The sequence below is a fragment of the Eucyclogobius newberryi genome, unplaced genomic scaffold (genome assembly GCF_026437365.1).
Source record: "Eucyclogobius newberryi isolate DKJ021-1_F unplaced genomic scaffold, fEucNew1.0.hap1 SCAF_10, whole genome shotgun sequence".
NCBI lineage: Eukaryota > Metazoa > Chordata > Actinopteri > Gobiiformes > Gobiidae > Eucyclogobius > Eucyclogobius newberryi.
Window position 1 is genome coordinate 33,641,729 of NW_027315724.1, and position 11,044 is coordinate 33,652,772.

General features: G+C 39.6%; 1 protein-coding gene across 1 annotated transcript; it reads left to right on the forward strand.

The window, feature by feature from the left end:
• Positions 1-677: 677 nt before the first annotated feature.
• LOC140372013 (Na(+)/H(+) exchange regulatory cofactor NHE-RF4-like) lies at positions 678-10,401 on the forward strand. Its single transcript, XM_072459270.1, has 13 exons — positions 678-728; positions 786-838; positions 920-969; positions 1,404-1,431; positions 2,091-2,152; positions 3,247-3,479; positions 3,701-3,772; positions 4,121-4,253; positions 5,767-5,903; positions 6,842-7,049; positions 9,090-9,286; positions 10,189-10,287; positions 10,372-10,401. Exons 1-13 carry the CDS (start codon positions 678-680, stop codon positions 10,399-10,401), a joined length of 1,353 nt encoding a protein of 450 aa, XP_072315371.1.
• Positions 10,402-11,044: the final 643 nt, after the last annotated feature.

Consider the following 11,044-nt stretch of genomic DNA (forward strand, 5'->3'; position numbering starts at 1 on the left):
ACCTCTGTCTGATTCTCCCTCTGAACAAATGAAGGGATTTGGCCCATTGAGTGTTTTTAAATGTGCTGCATGTTGAATCGATGGAGCACAAACATGTTTGGCCCCATCTTGTTAAGTGCTGTTTAAAATAAAAAGTAATTGTATGCTATTTATCTGTGTTTGTCTATCAGTAACCTTAAGCGTGTGATTGTGTTACATACAGAAAACACTTCAAAGTGATTCAGTTACAAAACATGGTTATTGGGATTTCAGGGTGCATTTCTTGACTGGTGTGAGGCAGTTATTAACAAGTCCATGTGGACCTTGAGCTCTTATTAGCAGAACAGCATAATAACATTCTAAATATACTAATAAATACCTGTACGTGCAAACCTGTTAAGTCACTGAAGTTTAGTGCCTTCTAGTGGAAGTTCAAGAATGATACATTGTTATGTGCTTCAAAGATGGCCTTCAGTGTTTAAAGACGCTTTCTTGTTTGACGTGTCCGTTTCATTTGGTCCTTTATTGTGGTGGAAAGCAGAAAAGTACAATTTGTTCTTGTGCAGGTTAAACATGTGAAGAACCTGTGTCTCTGAGGTAAGTACAGTGCAGAGATAGCTGTAGTAGTGTAGTATATAGTTACTTTTTGCTATGTATTAATTTGATTAACAATTTCTTACTCTACCTGCTTGTCTCTAATGGTATTTTACAGCTTTGCCTCAGACTTTGGAGAGGCGAGTCTGCTCAAGGTAAGAATGAATGCTTGTTTTTAGTCAGTTATTGAACTAATACTTTTCTGTGTGAAGATGCTTTTCCTTAACAAACAGGAGTTGGTGCAGAGGAAGTTGTATTTCAGGTTGTCAGGCTGTCAGTGATTCTGCACCTGAGGACACTTTTAATACCACTGTCAATGTTTAACTCTGCCTTTATTGTCCCTCAGAGGAGTGGACCTTGTGCTGCTGCAAGACGCCGACATGAAGACGCACACGGGTAAAAACACACACTTTGGCTTTTAAATCTGCCCTTTCTCTCTTAATTTGATGATTTTTTCATCTTTTCTTACGTCGCTAAAGAAATAAACATAATACAAGCTCCAGGGCAAAACATATAATCAGCCATTTTTGTACATGACACATTTTCAGTTGGATTTGAAGTTCTATAGCTTCAAATTGTATAAATGGTAAATTTTCTCCTCGTTTTAATGGAATTTAATATATTTTTTTTTTATTGAAGAAGTAAATATGAACATTTCTTTCTAAAAATTAAACACTACATTGTAATATTTAAAAACAAAAAGTTGAATCATTGTCTTTTTCTGTCATTCTATCAAATCAATCAGTGAACCCAGCTCATGTAGTTTAAAAATCAGTTGTAGTTGTACAATTTGTGACTGCTTTATTATTTATTAATCCTTGTGTTTTTAGGCTCCCAGGACATTGGGGACTTTCCTCGGTAAGATTTTACACATTATACATTTAAATATTCGCTCGAATGTTCTCTAGAATACAAATGACTCTCTGATGATGATTTTCTGGAGTGATTTTCATAACAGAGCGTTTTATGAGGACGCAGAAACATGAGCTTATACATCTTATCTTTTGGGTGATAACAACATCTTTTTTATAGCTTTTTCGTGCTCATAAAAATGAAACCACATGAACTTTATGTGTTTGGCTCCAAGTTTGTTTTTGAATTGCTTTGGATTAATACCACCAGACAGCGCAATTAACGTTTTTTTTTTATTCATTTTTGGGTTGTAGGTTAATCAGCTCAAGTCAAGAATGTTTGATTTGTTCTCCCAACTCTGATGTTTTCATTCCTTTTTTATTTTGCTGTCGTTTAATAAAAGGAAAATTATTGAATATAATGAATAATTTTTCTATCCATTTTGTTTTTATTTATTAGTTTAATTAAAGGAAAATAGACATCCACGTAACAAATTGACCCTAGGATTTGCCTTTTACTTTAGAAAATAAAATTACATTTACAAAAAGTACAATTATGTCATGGATTCAAGGTCTTTTTGCCCCTCACAGATGATTTGTATCTCTTCGTGTCACTGTACTTTCCCATCGTACATTATAATGTGAATCTTTTCTTCTTCTTTTTAGCTTCACATTCAATCCAAAAGAAGGCATTGACAATCCAGCCCTGAGCATCAACGATGACGACGGTGAGTGATCTTTGAAGTGTTGGATCTACAGCAGGTCTTGCCTTTTATGTTGTGTTGTTGTTGACGATGAAACAGCTGAACGTTTATTTTTCCTAATGTGTGAAGTCATTGAAACATAGATATTCATGGGTTTCAAGCTTATTTGTAGAGCACAATTCGTACACAAGGCAATTCAAAGTGCTTCACACAACAGGTCTCTCTTGGCAATGTTTTTTAGATGGTAAAAAGCTACTGATGTTATTGATTTGATGTGGCTGTTTAAGTTCCAGTCTGAGTCCATTATTACCCCCAGATTTCTAACTTGGTTTGGAGGTTTTAGAGCGAGACTCTGGAGGTGACGGTGACACTTTCTCTTCAGCTGGAGAAAGTTGTTTTGCATCCACAAACTGATCTGTTGGATGCAGTGACAGAGTGAATTCACTGGTCCATATTCACCTGCCGACAGCGAAATATAGATCTGACTGTTGTCTGCATCCTAACAACAGCATGTAGAGGTTGAACAGAAGAGGTCCCAGGACTGACCCTCGGGGCACTCCACAGGTCAGGGACATGTGGTCTGAGACACAGCTACCAATTTCAACAAAGTACTTCCTGTCTTCCAGACAGGACCTTAACACATTTAGAGCAGTGCCAGTGATGCCCACCCAGTCCTCTAGTCTCTGTATCAAAAGCAGCACTCAGATCTAACAGAATTGAGACTGAGGCTTTGCCCGTGTCAGTGTTCAGGCGGATGTCATTTATCACCTTGACAAGAGCAGTCTCAGTGCTGTGATGAGGTCTGAAACCTGACTGAAAAACATCAAATGAGTTGTTTATCAAGAGAGAGCCTTTTCAAGGACTTTGCCCCAAAATGGCAGATCAGAGATCTAATTAATGACTCAGTACTGCAGCATCAAGACTGATCTTCTTAGAGAGAGGCTTTATGACCACAGTTTTCAAAGTTATTGGGAAAGTTCCAGATTGAAGGAAAAAAAAAAACTTCCCTTTCAACAATATTCTGTTTAACTGCCTTCCAGCTGATTAAATATTATTGCTCAGTATATTGTGATGTCATAATGATCATATCATAAATTGCCTGTTTGGTTTGACCTTAGATGAGGTTGTTCTCCGGCTGCTCCACCTGCACCGCTCCGAGGGGGGGCAGAGTTTTGGCTTCTCTCTCCGATGGGACGGTGGCCTGGAAGCAGATCTGGAAACGGATCTGGAAACGGGTCTGGAAGTGAGCGTGGTGCAGCCCCGGAGTCCAGCTGAAGACTGCGGCCTGAAGGTCGGAGACCGGATCCTAGAAGTCAATGAGGAGAATGTCATCAATGTGCACTTCAAAAGGGTCAGTCAATTATTTTATCCATCCATCTATCTGTATCTATTTGTCTGTTTATCTATGTATCTGTCATTTGAATGAATTAATAAAATAAAATAAAAGATTGGATGAATTGGATGCTTTATCAATCTTTTGTCTCTTGGATTAAACTGACTCTGAATCCTTAATCAAATCTTTACTTCATTTTCAGTTCTTGAGTAATATTTTGTTTCCCCGCCGACCTGCAGGTGGAGAGGAAGATCAAGTTCTGCGGTTGTCATCTGTTTCTGCTGGTTTTGAGGAAAGACAGATACGAACAGGTGAGAGCTTCACATGATGCTAAACCAATGTCGTTATGCAAATGTGCGGTATCATTTTAATGTGGCCTAGCAAACTTACAACATACAAGAACAAACGCATCTGTTGTGAGTATGTGACACAATAATCCGAAAGCGAGACGACGCCATTAGAACCATCACAGTGGGAAATAATAGCTGAACAAAGCACGGAATATGTTAGTTAGCATCAGTAGTGAGACGTGGATGTTAATTATTCAACGCTCTACAGCTCAAAGGTAAACAAACTGCAAAGAAAAAGTACTGAGCCCAAAATGACAATAGCCAGGAGCGCGTTTGACCCTCGCTGTCCGGTTCTCGTCTCTGGTCCAGGCCGTGTCGTCAGGTCTGGATCTGAGGTCTTTGGCGACGGAGTTCAAAGGCGAGAACTGCCGCAGGCCGAGACTGTGCCACGTCCTGCGAGACCCCGGACGCGGCCTGGGATTCAACCTCATCTCGCTGGAAGGTACGTGTTCCCCCTGTAACGCCAAGACGATGACGATAAATGACGTGACGCGCAGTGTGTCGGTACGCGTGATGCGATGCAGCGCTCGGACCGTTTTCTCATTTGATATGCTTTAATAGTACCGTATTTTCCAGACTATAAGTTGCAACAGAGTATAAGTCGCACCAGCCAAAAAATGCATAATAGAGAAGAAAAAAATCATAAGTTGCACTGGAAAATAACTAATAATATCACATATAAGTATACAAGTATAACTACAAGTATAAGTCGCAATCCGGCCAAAACTATGAAAAAAGGTGTGACTTATAGTCCGGAAAATACGGTAGTTCAAAATGTTTTCAGAAGCACTCGTTTAGCAGATAAATATGAACGGCTGAGGTAATGCAATCCCATGTTTGTTGAGGTGTAAATTACAATAGTTAGGTTTTATACACAAAAAGACATGATATTTTGTTGTTTGCAAAGGAAATGATGTTTATGACCACAGTCTTTGGATTTTGCTACCGGTAATTGCGAATATTTATATTGTGATTTTGATTCAATTGCAATAAACGTTTGAGCCCTGCATCAAGCGTATGGGAAATAATAAGCAGTTGGCGGTTCGATGCTGCTCCTTGGGCACTTCACCTCGTGGCCTCTGCATGGACGTGGTGGGAGTGATTGATGGCAACTTTGTAATTATAGTTAAAAGTCACCGTATATTCATTTGGTTCCAGTAGTTTTGTCAGCCGTGCTTGTTTTAATTGTGCTATAGCTGTATTATCTCTATAGCTTCTGCAATTTTCTTCCATTTAATTTTTTAAACACACAGCAACAAAAAGTACATAAAACAAAATAACCTACATATACACACACACACATATACATGCTCATCCACATCCACAAACATACATATACATATAAGCATACACATAAAACATTCATATACACAAATCCATGTATATATACCGTAAATGTATGCACATACCCACGTATACATACACACGCATACTCATTCTCTCTTATGCCTATATATATTAATAATAATAAATACATAAATAAAAATGTTAAAGGCTGTGCAGGACCATAGGGAATGAGGTTAGCAGGTAGTGAGGTAGCATCTAATGGAAAGAGGGGATAACGCATCTTATGGCAGGAAGTATGAGTCCCATTTTGTCAATCGTTTATTGAATTTGTCCATTAATTTGTTTTTATTTCCATCCAGTGTTACATTACTTTTCATCAGTTGTTCTAGTCTTTATGATGGAGAGAGTAACCACTGCACAAAGCCTTCTCCAGCTCGTCCCAAACACTGTCACATCTGTAGTAGATTAGTCTCTGCTTCTCCTTTCCAAACACACCAACATCTATTCCATGACCACGGGAGTCGTCTTTCCACACGGTCGTTTCAGAAATGAGAATCAGTCGGGTTTAAATACCGCGTTGCAGCTGAAAGGTCATGCCCCCATGCAGTACTTGCTTAGTTGAATCCGAGCAGACCTTTTGCAGTGTAGTTGAGTGTGTGTATTTCCAGGTCACGGGAGGCAGTTCATCGTGAGCACGGAGAGCGGCGGCCCAGCAGAGCGAGCCGGAGTCTGCAGCGGAGACAAACTCCTCTGGCTCAACGGGACCAGAGCCTCTTCGCTCTCACAGTCGGCCCTCAACAAAACGGTAGCCTTTATATATGTCTTATACCCCGACGGTGTTCATCCTTTTAATCTTTATACGGACACAGGAGCAGACACTTAGATAGCACTTTACTCTCATGTCTGGTTGTTTCTAATTTTGTTTTATTTTTAATTTGAGTTTACCTCTCACAGAATTTCTCCCTCTCTATCTAGCTATTTCCCCTCACATCATATCTTACTATATATATCAGTATTACTACCTTCTTCTTGTTTTTTAAAGTGCGTATGGCGGGTTTTTACGATTTTCAAATTTTCACTGTATTTGGTGTATTTATACCGGTTGTACATAGAAATGATAGTTTTACACCAATCAAGCCGGTATTTGTGGAGAAAACATCCAAAAATCTATAGAAAATGACAGGAAGTGACATCACACCAGGGACACTCATGATTCCAGTCAAAGTTGAATTGTAATGTACACAAATAAACAACTTTTTGGACTCTCCAAACATTAATTCAACAAATAAAGTCGCTCTCATATATTTTTATTTGTCAAATAAAATAAATTGTGACATCAGATGAGTTTTTGCCCAGTGTTTGCTCCTAGTGTGATGTCCTCAATTACAAACAGGAAGTGAAATTATGAACCTTAAAATGTGCTATTCTGTGATAACATTTTTGTTTTCAGTCTGCATCTTATTACGAATTTGAATGGTGTGTCTTGTTACGTCTTTAAAAGTAAATGCATTCTAAACATAAAATAAACAATGGCTTAAATAATTAAATACCTGTCAGTTCAAGCTACTGTAAACAGTCTGTTTACTTGTACTTTGAAGTTTTCTCCTTGTCACCCTCTTAACAGGAAGTTAGTGGATGATTCTTAATAAGACTATTTATCATTATTATATTTCGTTATTGCTGCAACAAAATAACAAGCAATTAAAAGGTACAAGCTCAATCTTGATCGGTGTTTGCCCTCAGATGAGGAAGGGTCCAGCCGCAGTGACTCTGTTGGTCATCGACGGCGTCAGCGAGGACTGTTTCCGGAGAAGGAAAGTGCCCATCGTCCCTGACCTGGCAGAGTGTCATAATTTTCCGCACAGAGCCAGGACCATGAACCTGTCCAAAGGGAAAGATGGATATGGGTTTTTACTGAGACAGGAGCACATCGCTTTCAGTCAGAAAACGGGTAAAACACACTCGCAACACGGGCCACGTCTACGATCGCACATAACATGGGACAAGGTGTAATGACGCAATGAAATGTGAGTTAAATCATTTGTTCCCGTGGTCGGACTTTGGGATTGTGTATTTCAAACACCAAAAAACACACGTGTTCTGGTTTAAAAAAAACAAATGTGTCAGTGTTAAATGAATGCTGAAAGGTTTGTAAAAGAGAGATCCATGACTTGTTTCTGCCTCTTGTACTGAATTCTTGAGATTGTTTGAATAAAGGTTAAATAAAATAGAATATAAACGCATCTTATTTGCTCTGGATTGCTTTTGACGTTTTCTGAGCATGACTTTTGTAGTTACAGGCTTAAGCTTTTTAATATAATGTAAATAAATATGTTGTTTGATTTTGCATGTCTGTAAAACATTATGTAACGTTATGTAATGTTAAGTTAAAGCCTGGGTCTGTGTCATCGTGCTTAATGAGTCACTTATAACATGCATTTGGCCTCAGTTTTGGGTAGTCTGATTTTTACCTGAGAGATTACTTTGATGGACGGGTCAGATTAATGCAGAAATCTAATAAATTGTTGTGTCTTTTCCAAAATGGTCTTAAAAGGGTCACAAATGGCACTTTGGTCACAAATGGCACTTGCACTGAACATGAAGAAATCATTCACAGATTCACATTCAACAACAGCGTTCAAGGAGGGAGCCATAAATAACTCTCCACAAGATGTATTTGTGTATTTGTGAATACAAATCTGCATCTTTCTGTGATCTTGAATTCAGTGTTTCAGTGTCTACAGTTCAGCTAAATTTAAAGTATAATCCACATTCCTGTCCTTGTTTCAATTAGTCCTGGTTTAGACCCAGTATAGCTATATTATAGTCCTGGTTTAGACCTGGTTTAGCCCTAGTTTAGCCCTAGTATAGTCCTGTTTTAGACCTGGTTTATCCCTAGTTCAGCCCTAGTATAGTCCTGTTTTAGACCTGGTTCAGCCCTAGTTCAGCCCTAGTATAGTCCTGTTTTAGACCTGGTTTAGCCCAGTTTAGCCCTAGTATAGTCCTGTTTTAGACCTTGTTCAGCCCTAGTTTAGCCCTAGTATAGTCCTGTTTTAGACCTGGTTTAGCCCTAGTTTAGCCCTAGTATAGTCCTGTTTTAGACCTGGTTTATCCCTAGTTCAGCCCTAGTATAGTCCTGTTTTAGACCTTGTTCAGCCCTAGTTTAGCCCTAGTATAGTCCTGTTTTAGACCTGGTTTAGCCCTAGTTTAGCCCTAGTATAGTCCTGTTTTAGACCTGGTTTATCCCTAGTTCAGCCCCAGTATAGTCCTGTTTTAGACCTGGTTCAGTCCTAGTTCAGCCCTAGTTCAGCCCTAGTTCAGCCCTTGTATAGTCCTGTTTTAGACCTGGTTTATCCCTAGTTCAGCCCTAGTTCAGCCCTGTTTTAGACCTAGTTTAGTCCTGTTTCAGACCTGGGTCAGCCCTAGTTCAGCCCTGTTTTAGACCTAGTTAACTGTTCAGCCCTAGTTCAGTCCTAGTTCAGCCCTAGTTCAGCCCTGTTTTAGACCTGGTTCAGCCCTAGTTCAGCCCTAGTTCAGCCCTAGTTCAGCCCTAGTTTAGTCCTGTTTTAGACCTAGTTCAGCCCTAGTTCAGCGCTAGTTTAGTCCTGTTTTAGACCTAGTTCAGCCCTAGTTCAGCCCTAGTTTAGTCCTGTTTTAGACCTAGTTCAGCCCTAGTTCAGCCCTAGTTTAGTCCTGTTTTAGACCTAGTTCAGCCCTAGTTCAGCCCTAGTTTAGTCCTGTTTTAGACCTAGTTCAGCCCTAGTTTAGCCCTAGTTTAGTCCTGTTTTAGACCTAGTTCAGCCCTAGTTTAGCCCTAGTTTAGTCCTGTTTTAGACCTAGTTCAGCCCTAGTTTAGCCCTAGTTTAGTCCTGTTTTAGACCTGGGTCAGCCCTGGTTCAGCCCTAGTTTAGATCTGGTGGTACGGGCCATACACGCTCTTAGGTTGTACTTGGTGTGAAATGTTTGAGAACCACAGCTCTGATCTGTCCAGTTCACGTGCTGCGGGAGGTGGACAGTGGCAGCCCGGCGGAGGAGGCCGGGATGGAGGACGGAGACCTGCTGTTGGCGGTGAACAATGAACCGGTGGAGCATCTGGAGCACGACGACATCGTCAAACTGATCCGACAGAGCGGAGACAGCGTCAACCTCACCGCACTGTCCAGGAGCGGGAGGGACTTCTACAAACAGGTGAGGATGAGTTTTATGTATTTCAACACACGATCAAATGGAAATATTCTAAATGGCACACAAAAACGCACATCATTCAAACACTCACATAAACCAATGCAAGACTCAAATTTCAAACTTCACACCAAGAAATTGGCTCGATACTTGATACCACAATGACAACGTAAAAAACCACACATTTTTTAGACCGTTGAATGTTATTAATAATATACAAAATAATATAGAAGTTAATATTTTCTTTTTGTTTCCATGTGGTTTTATACTAGTTAAAGGCGGTATGGATGATTTTTCGGCGATTTGAGAACGCAGGCGGAAGTGCACATGCCACTCCCCCGTGCGGACTGATACAACACACACGTGCGTTTGTTTATTAGCGCAACGGAGCACATTGTGTCTCTCGTCTCCCGTAGATTTCTGTCCACTTCTGCGTCAGCTCGAACTGTCTTTCTCCGTCTTCATTTTGCCCCGTACACTGAGGGAACTATATTATGACAGATCCATGCGCTTAGGCACGCGGAAACGTGGGGACGAGCCTGACACGGCTGCAGGTGAGCGGTAGGTGCGTTTTATGATTGATACGTGGCAGGACAAATGATTTATCCACGCCACGAGGAAATATGATTAAAACATTTGCTTAAAAAAATCGTCCATACCACCTTTAAATGTGATAAATCTCTTTTAAAAACTGTTCTGGAAATGTCAGATCTCGTCCTGGTTATGTAATTATTCACATTGAATGAAGATCTAATTTCAATACCAGTTTGAGTATTGATCGGCGTCTGATTTTTGATACTTTCGATAACCAGAGATCCAAGTACTAGCCAGGTCCAGTCCTGCTTATCTTCTAAGAGCTGAATGAATGGAAGACTACCCTGTTTGTACAATTCTCTTTTTGTTTTTAGTTGAGGATCCCTCCACTGTTGTTCTCCCAGGATCCTGCTGATCCTTCATTCACCAATGACACAGCCGCATCGACTGTGGGGGAAGTTGCACGAGAACAGGTGATTTTTACCTCACATGGCAAAAATGTTACTTTAAACAAATATGCCTGTATATTATTGACTGTGTTGTTATTCTGTCTTTAGAGGACATTTAAAGTTGAAGTATTTCTGTGATGGAGTCTGGAGAGAAGAAGGGAGAATCTAAGGCATTTTCTTTGCGAGACAAAGATGTAATGTACATATCAAAATTAAATAAGCTAAATTATTTATGAGAAATACCACGAGAATATCAGCTACGTATAAATTATATTATGTGTATGTGTACATTTTGAACATTAAAATGGAATGTTGTTCTCGGCTTCAGCTTAATCTGTCTCATTTATTTGTGCAACGCTTCCCTCTAGTGGCTCATGAGCTGAACATGCAGTAAATGATATGTAATTATAGTAAGTCAAGTTGTAACAGGGTTTCAGATTGACATCACAACAAATAAGCCTCTGATATTTAGGTGGCAGCCAGTAAAATGAATACTGTTACTATGCAGGGCTGAATATTGATGTCGAGTCCTTGTAATGAGCAGATTCAACATGAAGTTTTTTTGGACCAAATACAAGAATGTTTGGAACAGAAACACAAGTCACATTGAATTGTTTTAGAGAGTAAACTAGACAAACTGTTGATTAATGTAATCCTCATGATAGCAAAACATTACATCCATAAATCAAAGTATTTTAAGTCCCCACCAATGAACTAAAATAATACTGTAAAATTTAAATTTATAAAGACTAAAACTGCAAATGAGCAACTAACACAAACG